Source organism: Capricornis sumatraensis, chromosome 3 (assembly GCF_032405125.1).
Source record: "Capricornis sumatraensis isolate serow.1 chromosome 3, serow.2, whole genome shotgun sequence".
Lineage (NCBI taxonomy): Eukaryota > Metazoa > Chordata > Mammalia > Artiodactyla > Bovidae > Capricornis > Capricornis sumatraensis.
This window is the reverse complement of record NC_091071.1, coordinates 82,471,899-82,494,301: the sequence shown is the minus strand read 5'-3', so window position 1 is coordinate 82,494,301 and position 22,403 is coordinate 82,471,899. Positions and strand designations below refer to the sequence as shown.

The 22,403-nt window shown below is 38.3% G+C and overlaps 1 protein-coding gene across 1 annotated transcript in view; it reads right to left on the bottom strand.

Annotated features, from left to right (window-relative positions):
* The window catches only part of CCDC148 (coiled-coil domain containing 148), a 204,332-nt gene extending 182,328 nt beyond the window's left edge, over window positions 1-22,004 (bottom strand). Inside the window, 3 exon segments of the mRNA XM_068969477.1 lie at window positions 19,103-19,284; window positions 19,362-19,457; window positions 21,957-22,004. Of these exon segments, the coding sequence (XP_068825578.1) occupies window positions 19,103-19,284; window positions 19,362-19,457; window positions 21,957-22,004 (326 nt within the window).
* Between the last annotated feature and the right edge of the window lie 399 nt (window positions 22,005-22,403).

The following is a 22,403-nucleotide window of genomic DNA, read 5'->3' as shown; positions in this document are numbered from 1 at the left end:
CAGAAAGTGAAGAGGAATGAAAAAGCCTCTGATGAAAGTGAAAGAGGAGAGTGAAAAAGTTGGCTTAAAGCTCAACATTCAGAAAATGAAGATCATGGCATCCAGTCCCATCACTTCATGGGAAATAGATGGGGAAACGTGGAAACAGTGTCAGATTTTATTTTTGGGAGCTCCAAAATCACTGCAGATGGTGACTGCAACCATGAAATTAAAAGACACTTACTCCTTGGAAGAAAAGTTATGACCAACCTAGACAGCATATTCAAAAGCAGAGACATTACTTTGCCGACTAAGGTCTGTCTAGTCAAGGCTATGGTTTTTCCAGTAGTCATGTATGGATGCAAGAGTTGGACTGTGAAGAAAGCTGAGCACTGAAGAATTGATGCTTTTGAACTGTGGTGTTGGAGAAGACTCTTAAGAGTCCCTTGGACTGCAAGGAGATCCAACCAGTCCATCCTGAAGAAGATCAACCCTGGGATTTCTTTGGAGGGAATGATGCTAAAGCTGAAACTTCAGTACTTTGGCCACCTCATGTGAAGCGTTGACTCATTGGAAAGACTCTGATGCTAGGAGGGATTGGGGGCAGGAGGAGAAGGGGACGACACAGGATGAGATGGCTGGATGGCATCACGGACTTGATGGTCATGAGTCTGAGTAAACTCCGGGAGTTGGTGATGGACAGGGAGGCCTGGCATGCTGCGATTCATGGGGTTGCAAAGAGTTGGACATGACTGAGCGACTGAACTGAACTGAACTGAACTGAACTGAACTGATGATGACAGAACTAGCTAAATTACACAGATACTGAAAAATATTCCAATCACTTTTCTACCTTTGAATTTGAAAAATGACTATAATTTTAAAGAAAAAATTAAAGAAAAACTTAAAATTATCCTAAAATTTAGTACTTTTGAAAATACCTTTAGACAAAAGGTCTTGGTAAGTCTCTGCAATTTCTTTCTTTTTTTTCTGTCCATCCAAATTTTCTAATTTAAAATGTTTCAGGAAATTTTAGCCTGCAGGAGTGTGAGATATTTACTACTCAATCCTTACCTTCCATCTCCTGCTTCTCAATATTGAGGCCCACTAAAATAATTTCATCATGATTTCCCAGAACATGAGAAAACAGGTAACTCAGAACAGGAGGATGACAGGGTTGTGAGAATTCAACCAGACCAAAGCCAACTGTCCCCCTTACTCTACCTGTTTGAGTCATTATAAAAAATCCTAACCAGACTCACAATTACTACCAGTTTTCTTCATAGTCATGTTTAAATCACTTCTCAGGGTGGTGGTTCCATCATCTCTAAAGACATTTAGAAGTATGGGGACAGCCAAGATGGCAAGCAAGAACGTAAGACAACGGGAGAAACAAGCCTCTGAAACTAAAGATTGTGTCTTCAAACTGGCTGAAAGCTGTCTTAAATTTTCTCAGGGTAAAGGAGGCTTTCCAGAAAACTGATAATTAGTGCCTCCTGAAGCTAACTGGTGCAGTTACCAGCGTCTGATGACTGCCTTGATTGGCAAGTGATCATAGTGAGTCTAGCCTAAGGAAAAACTCTTATCTCTTCAAATGTAACATTGTTAGGAGAGTGAGCCACTGGTGGAAGAATGTGGATAAAAGATGGCTCAGACACAATCTGCTTGTTTGGATGCATTGAGTCTGACTCTCTAGCAAATACAACTTGACAACATTTTCCAAAGTTGTCTTTCCAAATCAAAACCATTCAAATACTGAAACTAAACAGCCTAGCTCCTGAAACGGTCTCCCCAGCTACTCACTACCCCATCCCAGGCCTATTGTCCAAATACGAACCTATCTTTGATTTTCTGCCTGGTTTACAAAGGGTTCTCTGACCTCAGACTCATTTCTGACCAACAGAATCTGCTCCTTGGATTTTCTTTGGGTGTGTACATTGTCTTCCAGGAGATCAATTGCCACTTAGCAGTCCTCTCCCTCCAGGCTCCCCAAGCTCTGCTCAGTTTACCTTCTCAGGCAGTCAGAATAAAGTAGGCTCTTGGGAATATGATCAAAATCCACTAAATTGAAAAATCAACAACAAGCAAAAAAGTGACCTATAAGGTAAAGCCAGAATTTGCACCAGCATCCAAACCACTTTCTTCTGAGGAGTGATAGGAAAGAAACATGACAGGGTTCTAAAAGTGATGGCTCCAGAATTTCTTATAGGAGGGTTTAGGAATGGAAATCTGGTTAGGAGGCTAAGAGATTTATTTGGAAGCTGCAAGTGCTATTTTCATAACAAGCACTCTGCTTTTACTTACATACTTTTTTAAAGTAGTTTGCATCAAAAACTGAATTTTTTACCTAGAATGTGTATACTTTTTGGAGGTGGAGTAGGTGGAATAGTGGCAATACACCTAAACCATCTTTGTCCTTACATCCATTCACCACTAGTTTTAAGTGGAAGTAGAATTCCCAGTGGAAATTTGGAAATAATATGATCAAGACAAAGCAACTTGTTAAAAGTAAAACATAATGGCTCAACCATCCCATATGCAAAGTTTTAGAGAATTATAGTCATCACAAGACCAGTAAGAAAAAGAAAATTGTAGCAGACATTGCCTCTACCTTTACTTCTGCTCACCAGGATCTTGATTTTATTCAAGATATTTCTTCTTCCATAATCCCTACCCACCCACCCACTTCAGGAAAAGTGAGCCCCATTCCAGACTCGGGAGTAAATCTTGATTGACCTTAAGCCATTCACAATCAACCATTCTCAGGCTCTCTGTTCTTCTTGACAGTGTTTGATATAATCATGGACAAATGTCCCAATTCTGGCCACTAAAATGGGAGGAGAAGTCTTCTGGGGCAAAGGTTTCCTGGCTCTTAGACAAGACACAAGGAAGAGGTCTCTTTCTGCTTGAGTGTGGCAGTGTGGAACAGCTAGAGTTATCAGACAGAAGGTCATCTATCTATCCTGCCAGAGGGCAAGGCAAGACAATGCAGAAAACTAGGCCTCACTGTACTTAGACTTCTCTACCTCTTGGGCTTCAACTGAAATAAGAAATAGCCTTATTGTCTATGTTACTTTCACTTGGGTTGAATATTCTGTTCTTAGCCAATGATATCCTATTTGATAGTTCACAGAATGGAAGAGAAATGACCTTTTTAAATGTAACATCCTAATATTGCTTTGGAAGGAAAGCATCAATACTGTTAAGGATACAGTGATTCAAGAGAGGCAGAACAAGTGCGCCCAGTGACCAGCACCTACAGGGACACTGCTTAGCTGACTGAGAATAGACCAGCTCAGTTCAGTTCAGCTTAGTCGCTCAGTCATGTACGACTCTTTGAGACCCCATGGACTGCAGCACAGCAGGCCTCCCTGTCCCTCACCAACTCCCAGAGTCCACCCAAACCCATGTGCATTGAGTTGGTGATACCATCCAGCCATCTCATCCTCTGCTGTCCCCTTCTCCTCCTGCCCTCAATCTTTCCCAGCATCAGAGGCTTTTCAAATAAGTCAGCTCTTCACATCAGGTGGCCAAAGTATTGGAGTTTCAGCTTCAAAATCAGTCCTTCGAATGAACACCCAGGACTGATCTCCTCTAGGATGGACTGGTTGGATTTCCTTGCAGTCCAAGGGACTCTCAAGAGTCTTCTCCAACACCACAGTTCAAAAGCATCAATTCTTTGGTGCTCAGCTTTCTTTATAGTCCAACTCTCACATCCATACATGACCAGTGGAAAAACTATAGCCTTGACTAGACGGACCTTTGTTGACAGAGTAATGTCTCTGCTTTTTAATATGCTGTCTAGGTTGGTCATAACTTTCCTTCCAAGGAGTAAGTGTCTTTTAATTTCGTGGCTACAATCACCATCTGCAGTGATTTTGGAGCCCAGAAAAATAAAGTCATCCACTGTTTCCACTGTGTCCCCATCTACTTGCTATGAAGGGATGGGACCGGATGCCATGATCTTCATTTTCCAAATGTTGAGCTTTAAGCCAACTTTTTCACTCTCCTCTTTCACTTTCATCAAGATGCTCTTTAGTTCTTCCTCACTTTCTGCCATAAGGGTGGTGTCATTTGCATATCTGACCAGTGTTCAACACCAAAGGCCATTTTTAAGACAAAAACACAAAACAAGCTCAAACTCAAATGAACAGAATTGGTAAAGACAAGATCACCTACAAACGTATTATTTGTTTTAATTTTTTAAAAAAAGTCTTATTGAGCCAAAATCTGCTTTCATGTTACCATTTTATTCTTCACTTTTGAGACACAAGGATATTTTTAGATGCAATAAAGTTGAAAGGAATAAAATTACTTTATATGGATATTATTACTCAATTTTCCAGGTTCAAAAACAAGAATAATATAATTGGACTACTTCTTTGGGATGGGATGAGGAAAATTTTAATTAATGATTATGAGGCCTTCTGAAATTTTATTTGTCATATAAAACTTTTATAATATCACCTCAAACCAACTACCAGTAGTCATTAAGAAATTATAAGAGTGGAATACAAGAATGATGGTTCTTTTTCTCAGTTTATTATTTTTTAGACATTGACAATGCTCATAATGTCTTACATTACTGGTTCTCCATAGTCTCAGTTCTAATGATATGGTTTCCTCAAAGGATTATATTTACCCACAGGTGGACTTCAAGGTATAAGGAGTAGGAAAAACTTGTTATTAACAGTTGGTTTGATACATTAAATAGGCATTATAATTCCTCTCATATCAAAATTTGGCAACCCTGTCCATTGAAATTTTAATCCTGTCTTTGCTTATAACTGCACAGATTTTATTATTTTAATAACAAATTCTATCTGTATCATCCAGGTTAAAAAATAACATATATCAATTGTCTTGGACACAAATCTGTCAAGCTGATATGTTTCCATTTTCTTCAATCTAATTTACTCAAGATTAATTTGATTTCATACATAGTGAAGAACAAAAACCTCTCATAAATGATGACTCTCACTCCATCCTGTAAAACCCTGATTTTTCAGTTTTCTGAAGTATCAAAAATGTAGCCTCATGCACCATTATACTGTGTAGCTTTTATATGAAGCAATTATATCAAGAAGGCAGTTGTGGGCTACAGTGATACTAACAATAAAGACTTCTAAACTAGAAATTTATTACCACTAGTCTTGTACTTTCCAAAAAGACATTTAAATGAACATAACATATACATCAATACACAGACTGAGTTATTAATTAAGCAAAAGCAAAAATCTAAGACTAGTTTTGGGCATGTCCTTGAGAAATTGGACCTATTTTTTCCCCTTGATAAAATGTATTCCACTGAAGTCAAGAGAATTTAAACTTCATTTTATTCCCACAGCAAACCCAGAACAGGTTGAGCAATCACCAATAGTGACTTTTAGTTTAAGAATACAAAGTAAATATTTTCAACAATGTATTTATTTTAGGAGAAAGCTATGAAATACATATGATAAAACTGAAAATCTCAGTTTGCAATTATCACCTCTACAGGAGAAACATAAATTCCCACATAAGGCTGGATATTCCAAGTTGGAATACGCCAAGAGAAAATGGGAGTCGCAGTGACCGTGGGTATTGCTTGAGGGGGTCAGGTAACCAGTGTGACTAAGTGAATACGTTAGAGTTGAAATAATAATACTCTTGTTTCTGAGCACTTCTCTCCTCATTAACCACCCTTAGCATACAGCCAGAAATGTAGAACCTGAGACGGGACACGCCCAGGCACTGAAACTTTCCAAAAGTTCTGAGACTACATTCTCAGAGAAAAATGCCACCTGCTAATTAAAGCTCTGGTTTTTCCAGGTGGCTCCACGGGTAAAGAATCCACCTGCCAGTGCAGGAGATGCAGGTTTAATACCTGGGTCAGAAGGTCCCCTGGAGAAGAAAATGACAACCCATTCCAGTATTCTCAGATAATCTTACGGACAGAGGAGTCTGGTGGCCAATAATCTATGAGGTCACAAAAGAATCAGACGTGACTCGGTGACTAAACAGCAATTAAGGCTCCAGCATTTGAACTTCTTGCAACATCATCAAGTAGGCGAATTACAGTTGTTTATTATGCTCCTTTCTCTTTCTTCTATCTTGTATTCATCAAAATATAGTCACACGTGTAAGCATATGTTCATTCAAATTTTTTTTAGCGCTTCCCTGGTGGCTCACCAACCTCAGATATGCAGATGATACCACCCTAATGTCACAATGCAAAGAGGAACTAAGGAGCCTCTTGATGAAGGTGAAAGAGGAGAGTGAAAAAGCTGGCTTAAAACTCAGCATTCAAAGTACTAAGATCATGGCATCTGGTCCCAGCACTTCATGGCACATAGAAGAGGAAAAAGTGGAAACAGGGACAGATACTACTAACCAGCTATTTTGAAAGTCATTAATAGTTAGGGTAAATTGACAATTTTAGTTGAAAAAATATAAAACTAGTGTGTCTTCACAATGTACACCCAGAGGGCCAAAATTGTTAAAATCATTGTGGGTTTTTAAATAGCACTCAAGTTTCAGATCTCCTAAAAGAGTGATAATTATGAATCAATATTTTAAAATTTAATATATTTATCAAACAATAAAGTAGAAATTACTTGTTATCACTGTATAGTTTTTGCCAAATATTGGCTTCAAATCTGACATAGCTAAGTGGAGCATCAAACAATTTTGTCTCATCTATATGATTAATTCACCAAATGTTAGGAAATTAAAGCCACAATCTCTCTAAGTCTAAAACAAGTAATTAAACTTGTCATGTTACTAATGAAATACAGTCCAAATAGAATTTAAATAGCTTCACAAACATACTGAATAAATAAATAGGTTCAACTGCAGCCAATTCTTAAAAAAAAAATGTTTTAGTAAAACATTTAAGCCATATTGTCCAAGATAGTAACCACTAGGCACCTGTGGCTATTCAGCACTTGAAATGTGGCCAGTCCCAATTCAGGTATGCTGTGGTGTGAAGTGCAAACCAGATATCAAAAGATTTTGTGTAAAAAAAGAATGCAATATGCCTCATTAATAATTTTAAATTATTCAGTTCAGTTCAGTTCAGTCGCTCAGTTGTGACCAACTCTTTGCGACCCCATGAATCACAGCACGCCAGGCCTCCCTGTCCATCACCAACTCCCGGAGTTCACTCAGACTCACGTCCATCGAGTCAGTGATGCCATCCAGCCATCTCATCCTCTGTCGTCCCCTTCTCCTCCTGCCCCCAATCCCTCCCAGCATCACAGTCTTTTCCAGTGAGTCAACTCTTCGCATGAGGTGGCCAAAGTACTGGAGTTTCAGCTTTAGCATCACTCCTTCCAAAGAAATCCCAGGGTTGATCTCCTTCAGAATGGACTGGTTGGATCTCCCTGCAGTCCAAGGGGACTCTCAAGAGTCTTCTCCAACACCACAGTTCAAAAGCATCAATTCTTCAGTGCTCAGCCTTCTTTACAGTCCAACTCTCACATCCATACATGACCACAGGAAAAACTATAGCCTTGACTAGACGGACCTTAGTTGGCAAAGTAATGTCTCTGCTTTTGAATATACTATCTAGGTTGGTCATAACTTTTCTTCCAAGGAGTAAGCATCTTTTAATTTCATGGCTGCAATCACCATCTGCAGTGATTTTGGAGCCAAAAAAAAATAAAGTCTGACACGGTTTCCACTGTTTGCCCATCTATTTCCCATGAAGTGATGGGACCAGATGCCATGATCTTTGTTTTCTGAATGTTGAGCTTTAGGCCAACTTTTTCACTCTCCACTTTCACTTTCATCAAGAGGCTCTTTAGTTCCTCTTCACTTTCTGCCATAAGGGTGGTGTCATCTGCATATCTGAGGTTATTGATATTTCTCCCAGCAATCTTGATTCCAGCTTGTGTTTCTTCCAGTCCAGCGTTTCTCATGATGTACTCTGCATAGAAGTTAAATAAGCAGGGTGACAATATACAGCCTTGGCGTACTCCTTTTCCTATTTGGGACCAGTCTGTTGTTCCATGTCCAGTTCTAACTGCTGCTTCCTGACCTGCATACAGATTTCTCAAGAGGCAGGTCAGGTGGTTTGGTATTCCCATCTCTTTCAGAATTTTCCACAGTTTATTGTGATCCACACAGTCAAAGTCTTTGGCATAGTCAATCAAGCAGAACTAGATGTTTTTCTGGAACTCTCTTGCTTTTTCGATGATCCAGTGGATGTTGGCAATTTGATCTCTGGTTCCTCTGCCTTTTCTAAAACCAGCTTGAACATCAGGAAGTTCACGGTTCACATATTGCTGAAGCCTGGCTTGGAGAATTTTGAGCATTACTTTACTAGCATGTGAGATGAGTATAATTGTGCGGTAGCGTGAATATTCTTTGGCATTGCAAATTATACTATTTTGCACTGTTAAAAATATAATATTAAAATAAATTTTATCTTTTAAAATGTTTTATTATAACTACTTAAAATTTTTAAATTATGTATGTGGCTCACATCACACTTGTATGACACAGCACCGTTCTGGTCATCAACACAATTTACCAATACCCTGGTACATATACATGCTTGAAGTGTTGTGGTGTTGGGGAGAAGCTTTCTATTCAGATGCAACAGAAGAAACGCATTCCTGTTCAGCTATCTACTTTTTAGAAACTTTGGGGAAAGTGCTCATCTATAGCTACAACTGTAAAATAAATCAGTAGAATAAAGCTTTTAAAATGAGGTGTATTGAAGATTAAAATTATAGATATTTGTCACGTCATGTAATAGGTACTCAATAAATATCAATGGTCCCCTCTTCCCTCTTTAACTTAGATTTTTTAAAGTCTATATTTTTGCTTTATAAAATAGAAACAGTATATATGCCAAAATTATTTATAATATTACTACTGGGGGATAGCTATTATTATAATTTATGCAAGTAGATAATCTCAGTCTTTTTTTTTTTTTATGTGGCTACGTGGATGTAACACTTTCAGAGGGAAAGGGGAAAAAGAGAATCCATGTTATGTAAACTATTTTGTGGCCTGATTTTTTAATTGCATAGCTACTTACTGCAACTACCTGTGTCATTAAAAATTCTTTAATAATAATTATTAATGACAGTGTAGTATTCCATTGTGTGAATATATCATAATTGATGAAGCTAAATCCCCTATGTGTTGGCTATTTAGTCATTTTGAAGATTTTGCTATCACTAAAGAAAGAAAAATAATATTGAACACTCTCAAAGCCAACTATTTATTTCACTGTTATGATTATTTCCCTTAGGATTATTTCTAAAGAGATAAAGATAATTTACACACATAAAGATATGTGATGACATATTGCCAGATTGCCTCGCAAAAGAGTTTATATACTAATCATGTATAAAAATACCCATCTCTCTCATACTTTTAATCTTGGATAAATTCCTTTTGTGTTTTACCATTTTATAGGTTAAAATATGGGTATTTTAAAGTTTTTCAATGAGTAGAGGGGTTTTCATAAATTCCTCTGTCATTTATTTGTATTATGCAGAATTCCATGGACTGCTACCACAATATCAATTCATCTCCCAAAATCTGATCATATACTCTACATTGAACCACGTGTGTACTAAATCCTCTTAGGGGTTATTCTCATTAGTATCAAAAGTACAGATATCTGTCCCATTTTAAGCAAAACAAAACAACAACATAAAAGTCTGGTCCTACTTTCTTGCTCTCCTTTGAAAAAGGAACTTTTCAAAAGTATTATCAATGCTCTTTGCCTTCGATTGTTTCTTCCCATTCGCTTGAATCCAATCCAGTCGGGCATTTGTTACTTCTTCAATGAAAATGGTTACCAATGACCTCCATATGGAATCAGCAGTCAACCATCAGTCCTATTTTATTTGACTTAGTGTATCACCCCTCCTTAGCTTACAGTGCTGCCCACTCCCTCTTACCTTGCCTTCTGGAACAGCACAGTTTTCTGGTTTTCTTTGTATTTAACAGACCAAGTATCTCCTTTCTTGGTTACTTCTCTTCATGCTGACACTGCAATGCCAGCAGACCCAAGGAATCAGTCTTATATCTTCTCCTTTGTCCCTTCGCTCACTGTTTTGGTGATCACATCCAATTTCATGCTGGTGACTCACAAACAAGTATCTCCAGCTCTGATCTCTCTCCAGAACTTCAGACTCATAAAACTGACTGCCTTCCCAAAGGCTGTACTTGGGACACCTGACGGCATAAAACTCAGAGTTCCAAACCTGAATGCCTGATTTTCCCCTCTGCTTTGCTTACAATCTTCCCCAGCTCAGTTAATGGTAACTTCTTCCTTCCAGTTCCTCAACCACAAAATTTTGGACTATTCTTTTATTGCTCCATTTTCTCACATGCCTTATTAAATAGTAGGTGCTACCGGCATGACCTTTTAAACGTGTCCAAAAGCTGATGATTTCACAATACCTCCACTTCCTAATGCAGGCCATTGTTATCTCCCGCCTGGGCTTTTGAAATAACTTTCTAAAGGTTCAGTCTTCTCTTGCCCCTCCTTTCCTCCATCATAAACACAACAACTGCCAGAGTGATACTGCTAAAACATAACTTAGGTCTTGTTATTCTGCACATTTCCTCACACTTCGGCTTCCAATAGGTTCCCATAGTACTCAGAGTAAAATTGGAAGTTTTAGAAATGGCGGCTGCTGCTGCTGCTGCTAAGTTGCTTCAGTCGTGTCCGACTCTGTGCGACCCCATAGATGGCAGACCACCAGGCTTCCCCGTCCCTGGGATCCTCCAGGCAAGAACACTGGAGTGGGTTGCCATTTCCATCTCCAGTGCATGAAAGTGAAAAGTGAAAGGGAAGTTGCTCAGTCGAGTCCGACTCTTCGCGACCCCATGGACTACAGCCTACCAGGCTCCTCCGTCCATGGGATTTTCCAGGCAAGACTACTGGAGTGGGGTGCCATTGCCTTCTCTATTGGGCTCTAAATGTCCCACCCTCACTCTTACTACTTAGATTACACTTTCTACCCCTCTCCCATCTATCACTCTGTTCCTGACACACAAGCCTCCTGCCAGAAATATATCCACCTTAGTACACATGGCTAGAACACTCATACTCCATATTTCTGCATGACCAGCCCTCTTGCTTCCTTCATGACTTCCCTTCAATGTCACTTTTTCAACTGGGACTATTGCCAAAAATCTATTCAAATTTACAATCTGCCTCCTCCCCCACAACTCCAGCAACTTCTCTTTTACTCTAATGTCTATATTTTTCAGAGGACTTCACCTTCTAATGCACTACTGTGTATAATTTAATTAGGTATTGTGTTTAATTGTGTGTCTCCAACTTGCTTCATGAGTACAGGGGGTTTTGTCTATTTTATGCCAGTAGTTGCTCAACAAATATTTGCTGAAAATATGAAATATAAATAACTTTTATCTCTTTTGTCCCTTTTCACTTCTGGCTATTCATTCAATCAATTAATTAGCAAACTGTCTTCATATGTTTTAATGATTTTAATTTTTTATGCCTGATATTTGCCAATATTTCCTATTTATCATTTAATTTTTACCCTTATTATTTTTCTCCTTTAGAAATTCCTTTTTTTAGAATAGATATTATATTCACAGGTTTCAAAATTCAAAAGGTTTAATAAAATGGGGGGACACAATAAAAATTTTCTCTCACACTCCGATGCCCAGTCTTCTAGCGCCTGTCCCCAAGGGAACAAATAGTATCAATTTTTTTGTATTTTTCAGACATATAAGCAAATACATATCTGAATATACATATATATAATGAGAGAGAGAGTACACATTTACTTTTTCCTAATTTACAAAATGTGTACTGTACACTGTTAAAAGGTTTGCTTAACCTTGTATCACACCCTAATCATCTTGACCCTTGGAGAGTATTTCATATCAGTGAATGCTGAGTAGTATTTACTTTTTATTTTTGGCTGTGCCATGCAGCTTGCAGGATCTTAGTTCCCAGACCAGGGGAGCTAAGGGTCTCCAGAAGTGAAAGCACAGAGCCCTAATCACTAGACCACCAGGGAATTCCCTACATTATTTTTTAATCTAGAAAATAATACGTTGTATAGAAACTTACAAAATTAGCCCCTATTGATATTAAGATTATTTCCTTAATCTTTAGCTACTATAATGAATAACCAAAAATAAATTACTATATATTCAAGTATCCTCTGGAGTAAGAAATGGCAACCCTCTCCATATTCTTGCCTGAAAAAATTTCATGGACAGAGGAGCCTGGCAGGCTACTGTCCAAGGGGTCAAAAAAAGAATCAGAAATAAATCACTGGGTATTCAAGTGTACAATTGACCCTTTAACAATATAGAAGGAGGGTGGGATCTTCCCAACCCAGGGACTGAACACGAGTCTCCTGAGTCTCCTGCACTGGGAGGCTGATTCTTTCCCATTGTGCAGCTTTTGTTAAGAAGAACAGAATGCTCTGGGGTTACTCAAAATGTGTTTTTCCCCTTCCTCTACCAGAGCCTTGAGGGGAGTTTTCACAAATATTCACTGTGGATATCTAGTGGAACTCTTTGAGGTAAAACTCAAAAAAGTGTGGGGAGTCCCCATGACTAAGGTCCCTAGAATTTTAAATTCTGAGTTGTCCACACTCAGCATCCAGCAATTCATCAATTATAGTGCAGGTTTTTCTACCCCAACCCTGGTTCCTATGAAAGTTTCTGCTAATGGGTTTCTTCTCAGATAATCTGTGATTCTCTACTGTATCACCTGTGTCTCCAGTTTTGGGTGCAGTGATTTGCCCTTGACCTTATTCCTCTAACATATAGAAGAAGAGTTGTTGATTTTCCAGTTTGCTCAACTTTCTACTCCTCATTAGAGCAGAGTAGCAAATGATAAGCCCCTTACTTGCTGGACAGAAACTTAGAAGTCCATACCGATTCTTTAAAGATTTTATACTTGCCTGAGGAAACATCCTGTTAGATTTTATTAAATGTTTATGTCATTGTATATATTTAAATTTTTTCTTCATGATTTCACTGCAGGTAACATGTTTTAAAAGGACTTCTCTACTCCAAGATTACTTAATATTTGTTTTTATTTTTATCTAATTCTTTTATGATTTTTTCTTATTCATATTTTAATGCATCTGGAGTTCATTGAGTCACATGGAACAAGAGATCTAACCTCATTTTCTAATTCCCTGTTATTTAGTATTATCATATAAATAATCCAATCTTTCCCTTATAGTATAAAAATTTTACCTTTACATCTAATTAAATTATTATAGATAATCTCTGTATTTCTATTTTGTTCCACTGAGCTGCTAGAGACATATAAAATCTTCTAATTTGCTTTAATATTAAATATATATTTATATTTGGTATGCAAGTTTTACCACTCTCCACAGTGAAGTCAGTTTCACTTCTCTCCTTTATTGTGCCCATCTTTGCATGAAATTTTTCCTTGGTATCTCTAATTTTCTGCCTAGGGACAACCACAATGGTGTGGTCACTCACCTAGAGCCAGACATCCTGAAGTGTGAAGTCAAGTGGGCCCCAGGAAGCATTACTACAATCAAAGCTAGTGGACGTGAGGGAATTCCAGCTGAGCTATTTCAAATCCTAACATATGATGTTGTTAAAGTGCTGCATTCAACATGCTAGCAAATTTGGAAAAGTCAGCAGTGGCCACAGAACTAGAAAAGGTCAGTATTCATTCCAGTCTCAAAGAAGGGCAATGCCAAAGACTGTTCAAACCAGCACAAATTATATTTGTTTCACAGCTAGCAAGGTAATGCTCAAAATCCTTCAAGCTAGCCTCCAGCAGTACGTGAACTGAGAACTTCCAGAAGTATAAGCTGCGTTTAGAAAAGGCAGAGAAACCAGAGATCAAATTGCTAACATCTGCTATATCTTACAAAATTTTTTCTTATAGAAAAAGCAAAGGAGTTCCATAAAAACATCTACTTCTACTTCATTGACTACATTAAAGCCTTTGACTGTGTGAATCACAACAAATTGTGAAAAATTCTTAAAGAGATGGAAATACCAGACCACTTTACCTGCCTCCTGAGCAACCTGTATGCAGGTCAAGAAGCAACAGTTAGAACCAAACATAGAACAGTGGACTAATTCAAAATTGGGAAAGGAGTATGTCAAGGATGTATATTGTCATCCTGTTTATTTAACTTCTGTGCAGAATACATCATGTGAAATGCTGGGCTGGATGAATCACAAGCTCGAATCAAGATTTCTGGGAGAAATATCAACAACCTCAGATGAACAGATGATATTATCCTAATGTCAGAAAGCGAAGAGGAACAAAAGAGCCCCTTGAGGGTGAAAGAGGAGGTTGAAAAGTCTGGCTTAAAACTCAGCATTCAAAAAACTGAGATCATGGCATCTAGTCCCATCACTTCATGGCAAATAGATGGGGAAACAATGGAAGCAGTGACAGATTTTATTTTCTTGGGCTTCAAAATCACTGCAGATGGTGACTGCAGCCATGAAATTAAAAGACATTTGCTCCTTGGAAGAAAAGCTATGACCAACCTAGACATTATATTAAAAAGCAGAACCAATACAATATTGTAAAGTAATTGGCCAATTTAAATTTAAAAATAAATAAATAAAAAGCAGAGACATTACTTTGCCAACAAAGTTCTGTCTAGTCAAAGCTATGGTTTTTCCAGTAGTCATGTATGGATGTGAGAGTTGGACCAAAAAGAAAGCTAAGCACCAAAGAATTGATGCTTTTGAACTGTGGTGTTGGAGAAGACTATCAGCGTCTCTTGGAGACGCAAGGAGACCAACTTGCTAAAGGAAATCCTAAAGGAAATCAACTCTGAATATTCATTGGAAGGACTGATGCTACAGCTGAAGCTCTAATAAGTTGGCTACCTGATGGGAAGAGACGACTAATTGGAAAAGATCCTGATTTTGGGAAAGATTGAGGGCAGGAGGAGAAGGGGGTGACAGAGGATGAGATGGTTGGATGGCATCATCAACACAATGGGCGTGAGTTTGAGCAAACTCCAGAAGATGGTGAATGACAGGGAAGCCTGGCATGCTGCAGTCCATGGGGTTGCAAAGAGTTGTACATGACTGAGCATCTGAACAACCACCCCCAATTATTCTTCATTCTGAAACTTTGGGCAATTTCACAACCTTAATCTTCCTAATATATTCTGGAATAATGTTCAACAATTCTTCAATTCCAATTGTATTAAATTAACATTAATTTCATGAGTCATGGGTATTTTGAAATCAGATCAACTATTGAATAAAATTAGGAATTTTATAGTCAAACTGATTTAAAACATTAATATGAACTAATTGCTTTTGGAAACGCAGCAATGAGGTTGGTTTCCCATGCTATTCAAACAAGGTACCAAGCCAGCTTCCCCACGTTATCTGTACCCTCTCCTCTCCTTGTTTGCTGCTTTCCTTCACCCACAACACGGCTGCCAGCAGCAACCACAGTTGTGTACTTTCCTGGTAGAACCACAGTGAAAAAAATGCACTACTTCTCACCTGTATCTAACAAAAGTTCTGACCTTTGCTCTGATTTGGACCACCTTTTGCTGTGGCCTGAGGAAATGAAGCTACTGACTGGCACCCACTCCCAGCTAGGGTGTACCTTTGGATCTGAGGATGGAATCATTCCAATCCAAACTGGCAAGCTGCTACTACATAGGAGCAGTTAAATGTTGGGATTAACCATGATTGCAATGAAAATTTTTTATAATTTAAAAATGTCTCTCAGATCTTTCAGCCTTCTTAGTCATAGCAGTAGGCATCTATTTAAAATATATGCACAGTAACTTGTACAGGTGTGCACATACATGTATACAAGCTATGCAAATTCTTACAAGGCCTAAAAACTAGAACCAAAAGGTGAAATGGTCTTATCAAAATAATGGCAGATATTGACAAATGAGAGTTAGACATATAAATCATTGTGCTAGATAGAACAGTATATTTACGTGACTTACTCACCAACAGCCAGAGATTTCTAATGCCTACCACCTCTGTAGTTATTCAGAATAGCCTACTTATTCTCTTTCTCCTCAATAAGACTACTTCTGAAATCTCATTCAATTTTATTGGTGTTTCATCATTCACTGCCAGCATATTTGTCGTAGTCTCTGCAGTTGGCATTTGTCTATAATTTGGTCAGGGTAAATGTGCATATGTTCATTCCCCTCAATATTCTAAGCCTTCTCAAAGGGAAGGATACATTCAAGTCTAGTCTGCCTTTTGAACCCCTTACCAAGGAGCTTAGCAGCGACCACTGTACATTAAGGATTACTGAATAAATATTCATCAAGTAAAACATATCATTAGCTATATGAAATTTATTCTGGATAATTATATGTGACAAACAGACTATTAAACTAGAATTTATGAACCCATATTCTTCCAAAGTAGTTTTCTACTGCTCTCATAACAGGACTTGCCACTCTCACCTCATTGTTTTCACCTTTCATTCATCTCAATTGCACAGTCATTTATTTAGAAGCTGCTATGTGCCAGGATATGCTTGGCGCTAAGGATACAAATATTGCCAATTACTTTGTCTTCTAGGGTTTACAGCCTCAGCATTGAATATACCTTCTGGGAAGGTTCTCACCAGTGTCCTTCTGTCTTATTTTAACCCTATGCATTCCTCAGATTCCATAGTGAATCTTACTTCTTTCACCAAGTCTTTCTGAGCTATTTTTCCTTCAGTGCTGCTTCTTTGTGCAGAAATCTTAGCATATTCATCTCATTCTCTAATCTCAGTAATGGCAATGGAGCTGTGAATCTCAGTCTATACTGAGTGGTGCAGGGTTACCCAAAAGAAGAGCACAGATTGACTCTAGATTCAAACAGAGGTAAGAAAACGTGTTGTAAAGAATAGATCCTAGTGGAAGGGAGCTGATACAGGCTGCTAAGGCAAATCTTCCACGTTTAGGAGCCATTAACCTAGAAATACCACAGTCTCAGCCAGCTTTCCTGGGGGACAAGATGCCATCTGGGAGGAAAGGTCATGGGGCAGCCAACCCGCTTTAAAACGACAGTCAGGTTTACCTCCCTTCATGGCACAATCATTCTAATTACTAAAAACACCAATAGGAAACACAAAAACCCCCTCATCCTTGCTGGATAAGTTCTAAAATCTCTTTAACAAGGTTGGAGTGGGGAAGGGAGAAAGGATGTTTATTTTACAATTAGAGACAAACTAAGTACATGGTTAATATTTCACTGTGATTGAGTTTCAATTAAAGTATAATTAATCAATAAATAAACTATTAATTATATATTATTAATATTTTCTCAGCTTTATTACAAGATGGGAAGAAAAGAAGACAGAGAGGCAGGGGGGTTTTAGGAGACCAAAAACATGTCTGCCTATGAGGATCATGTGACCGTTGCCACAGAGAAGTAAGAAAGCAGCTTAGGTCTTGAAAGACACAGACTTCACCTAGGATTGCCTTTCTGAGAGCTGAGACACACAGAAGCTGTCACAGAGGAGTCTGAATCAAGAAGGTAAGAAAGCAAAGAGCTCTGGTTGGTAAGATTTAAGATTGTCCTTGTTATTAATTTCTTAACACTAGTAATTTCACATAGAAGAGCTTCATTCACAAGCAATTCATTAAGAAATATAATAAATACTACTATTTGCTGGATGTTCATTGGAAGGACTGATGCTAAAGCTGAAACTCCTCATGTGAAAAGTTGACTAATTGGAAAAGACCCTGCTGCTGGGAGGGATTGGGGGCAGGAGGAGAAGGGGATGACAGAGGATAAGATAGCTGGATGGTATCACCGACTCGATGGACATGAGATTGAGTGAACTCCGGGACTTGGTGATGGACAGGGAGGCCTGGCGTGCTGCAGTTCATGGGGTCTCAAAGAGTCAGACATGACTGAGCGACTGAACTGAACTGAACTGAACTGAACTGAATATCTGCACATTCATCATCTTTCATTTCAAAGGAAGTGTCTTTTACTTCTAATTTACTATAACTATGTTCCTTCAATAGTGTTTCTTTCTTTTTAAAAGTACATTCTTTGGGGAAAATTTTGAATTCAATATAATAGAGTAAAAAACATGTTTTCCTACAAAATGTTCCCCAGAAACTTTATATACTTAACACTATATGAAGTAGGTTATTGATTTGACCCAGGGTGTCATTTCTCAGTTTGTTCATTAAATGAATTTTAATATAGAATTTACACTAGAGAAGATGGCCTTGCCAACAAGAATTTTAAGTCACTTAGCATTATAGTTGTCATTCAGAAGAGGATTGTCATTCTCATGATACAATCAAAAGTCATTTTCTTATTGCCATTTACAGCAAAATGGATGGACTTAGAGATTATCTTACTAAGTGAAGTCAGAGAAAGACAAATATTACGTTATCATTTATGTGTGGAATCTAAAAAATAATAAATGAATCTATGCACAAAATAGAAACAGACTCACAGACATAGAAAACAAACATATGCTTACCAACGCAGAAACGAGTGGAGAGATAAATTTGGAAAATGGGATTAACAAACTACTACACATAAAATAGATAAGCAACAGGATTTACTCTATGGCACAGGGAACTGTATTCAATATCTTATAATAACACATAATGGAAAATAATCTGAAAAAAATGTATATATAGCTGAGTCACTTTGCTATACACCTGAAACTAACACAAAATTGTAAATTAACTAAACTTCAATTTTAAAAGTGGTGCATTTTCTAAAAAAGTTTATAAAACATGTTTTATGTTCAATATAAGGCAAAATCATGGTAGATTATAGATAATTACATGGGTATATTTTCCACTGTAATCAATTTTTAGTACTGATTTTTAAATTTCCACTGAAGAGGAGCTCATATCTTGAAATGAAAATTCAGTTATCAAAAATTCATGTTTAAAAAAAATTCATGTTTAAAAACAATAAGAAAGATACTTTAACCATACACAAATTTTTAAAATCATTACTTCAGGGAAATTACTTTGCAGAAAAAAAAGAAAACCTCTCTTTTCAACAAACAATCAATTTAAACATTTACTGGTAGACTATATTCTAAGCACAAGGTGTTTATAAAAATGGTAAATCAGAAGTATAGTGACCCCTAAAAAATAAAAATTTGATGACAAAAATCTACATAATTGAAGAAGTTTTAGCTTATCACCTGCATATGTCTTCTAACTGCAGATCAAAATCTTGAAGTTTCTTTTGATATTTCTCTGTAAAGTTACAGAACTCATTAAGGATTGAAGATTTCAAGTCAGGGTATGGACATTCCAAAGTTTCTAATTCCATGGGCAGTTCACTAAGCAGGTTACTTCTTTCTTCTGAAGAATGATCTAATATCTGAAAGAAAAATTTATATGATTGTTCTATTTAATATAAATGACAAATTGATAGATTACTATCTGTATTGCACTTACTTTCATGCTCCAGTCTGAAAGATAATTTTCTATTTTCTGTTGCTCTAGCCTAAGTTGTTCATAGACAGCTTTCAATTGTTTCTTCACGAAATCAACCTATAGGACATTTAGAGCAAGTGGTATGCAAATTATTGATTTATTCAATATTAAAATTTAAAGTCATAGAAATTTTTCTCAAAAGTCAATAAGTGATGACAAATTAAATAAGTGAAAGTTCCCTTCAGGATCCATGGAGGAGCATTCAAGAGATGTCATATCCAGGCAGTGTCCATCAAGCAAAGGAGTTTTAAAGGGGCTTCTAGACATATAACCCCAAAATGAGTTCAATTATAGCCACTCTGCACTCACCGTGAGTTTTGTTTGTGATAAGGCAGAAAGCTTACCAGACTGCCTCTGTTTCAATCACCCCGCTCCTTTTCTCACATCCTTGTTCCTAATCCCCAGAAGAGCATTGATTTTTAATGTTCATTTTTAATTATTTATGAAAGCAATATGACAATGCTATAAAAATAACTAAAAAATAGAGTAAGAAAACAATGAGCTAAAAGCCTACATGCCGTGGCAACCATGATAAGGGAGTTTATGCTCTAGTCAGGGAAGGTAGTAAGCAAACTCATAAAAAAGTAGGTAAGAAAGTATCAGGAGGAGGTAAGTGAGGTATAAACTGGGTGAGGGGATAGGGAGTGACTGGGGCTTATCTCATATGAGTGGTCAGTACAGGCATCTCAGAAGAAAGGACATTAAAGCTAAGACTAAAAGACGAAAAGAGCCATCAGTGGGACAGAAGAAAGAGCCCGTGCAAAGGCCTTGAGACAGGAAGGAGTCTGGCTTATGTGAGGAATAGGAAGAAGGTCAGCACTATTAGGACAAAGTCTAGTAGGGAAAGCAGAGTATCAGATAGATAGTGAGACTAAAGAGGTGGAAGGTGGGGTCAGATGTATGGGGAGTTTTGGTACCAGGTACTCAACACACAGTGAGGCTAAGAGATATCAAAATGTCAAAGCTTGGAGCAGAGAAAGGCTTACTACAGGGCCCTGCAAAGAGACAGGTGGCTCATGCCTTAAAAAACCCCAAACTCCCCAAAAGCTTATAGCAAATCCCTTTTTATAGGAAAGGTGAGGGAGGGGGATAGTTAGTTGTTGCAAAATTCTAGTGTCAGATCCTTGGTTCTCCAAGTTAAGTCATGATCAGGTCACAAAGATCATGCAGACCTCCACTGAAACAAATGATAGTCTCTGTCCTAACAAGAAAGAGCAAAGTCCCAAGGTTCCACTTCTCCTCTTCCGCCAAGATCCAGACCCTGGCTAGGAGGAGGGAGTCCCTGTGCCAGCCAGTTACCTTGCCTGGGAGCATTAGTCCAGCAAGCAGTCTGGGTCCTCCCACCAGTGCTCAGGCCTGGCTGAGGAGGCAGATCTCAGCTGGTGGCACCTTCAGGGTCTACTCTCCAGGCCTTGCCCAGCCATCATCACTGAGGGACAAGAAGCTCAGGACCCAGCTGTCATGTGGCCCAAAGCTGGGGGGACCTGGTCCTATAGACGGCAGCCCATGGTGACTGCCACCACCATTAGGTCTAAAAGGTGGGGATTGGGGAGAAGTTTGCCTTTGCTTCAGGGCCTAGGCCTGGCCAGTGGGTGGCCACGGTGAAGGTTCTGGAGCTTGCAGGACACAGCCCTAACCCTTTCCCCACATCTACCAGCTCACCTGCCAGCTAGAAGTCAGAGGGCCTGGAGCACCCCAGAGAGGGTGGTGATCCACTTCTCACCACACTTTGTGCTGTGAGGACCACCTCATGGCTGACTGCTGGTGGAGTGGGACTTGTAACCACAGCGCTAATGGTCACCCCCTAATGGTCACATGCTAACAGTCTCTTAGGATCTCGTTCTAACAGGCTCTCTTTAAAGGTCTCACGCTAAGGATCTTGCGCTAAAGGTCAGGAGCTCAGGCTGCACACTTGCCCCACCCCTATTACAGGAGGAACCCTGGCCAGTAGGAGCCCCGAGGGGATTTACCAGGAGGATGACTTGATCCCTGTCCCTAGGATAGGATCTCAGAATACACTGGAAGGAGGAGAAAGGAGGAAAGCAGGATTATGTGGTTATTGTAACATTTCTAGGTGAGAAATGAGCATGTTGGACAGATTCAGGAATAGAATTTGCTATACATTCTATCTGAGCACACAAAACATGCACGTTTATCTCAGACTCTTCCAAATATTACAGTATTAAAAGTAAAGGAGATATACTGACCTCTTCCAATACTTTCACAGAGTTAGATTCACTGTGTGAGTGTGAATACTGTGAAATGTGATGCTGTCTGTATTTTAGATCTTCTCTCAATTGCTGAATAGGATTTATTACATTTTTAAGATATGTGCACCATTGTTCTGATAACTCCTGTTCTATGGTGAAACAAAATCAAAGCAACATATTATTAAGTTTCTTCAAGAACAGGTCATTAAGATGCAGAGTTTTTGGATTCCTTTAGAAAAAAACCAACAGCAGTTAATATTAAAAGAAAATGAAATGTATGGCCCACTTTCATCTTTAAAACAAAACTCCCCTTTAAATGTGGGACCAAGAAAAAAACAAAACCTACCAAAATTCATAAGATCAGAAAGACATTCATTTCCAATGTTCTCTTCATTGAATAAGGATTTTAATTCAGATTCCATTTTGTATCTGAAATAGACATTATCTTAATCAATTATATTATAATCATAAACATATATACAAGTTAAAAAATAACTAGCAGTAGAAATATTCAATCTAATGTGGTTTCATTCACCTGTTCATTAATTCAGACAGCATACTACATTCCTAACGCTGATTAGATAATCTCCAAGACACTGAGATAGACAGAAGTATGGCTGCATACCTCAGAAGTAACAGCATTAGCAAGGCAAGGACAGGATACATTCTTGCACTATTTCAGGTGGAAAGAGCAGTGGAAAGTGGGGAGCCGCTGAGGGATATTAAGCTGACCACACCAATTCAGATCTGTGTTTCAGAAAGATTTCCAAGGCAACAAGATGGAGGATGCGCT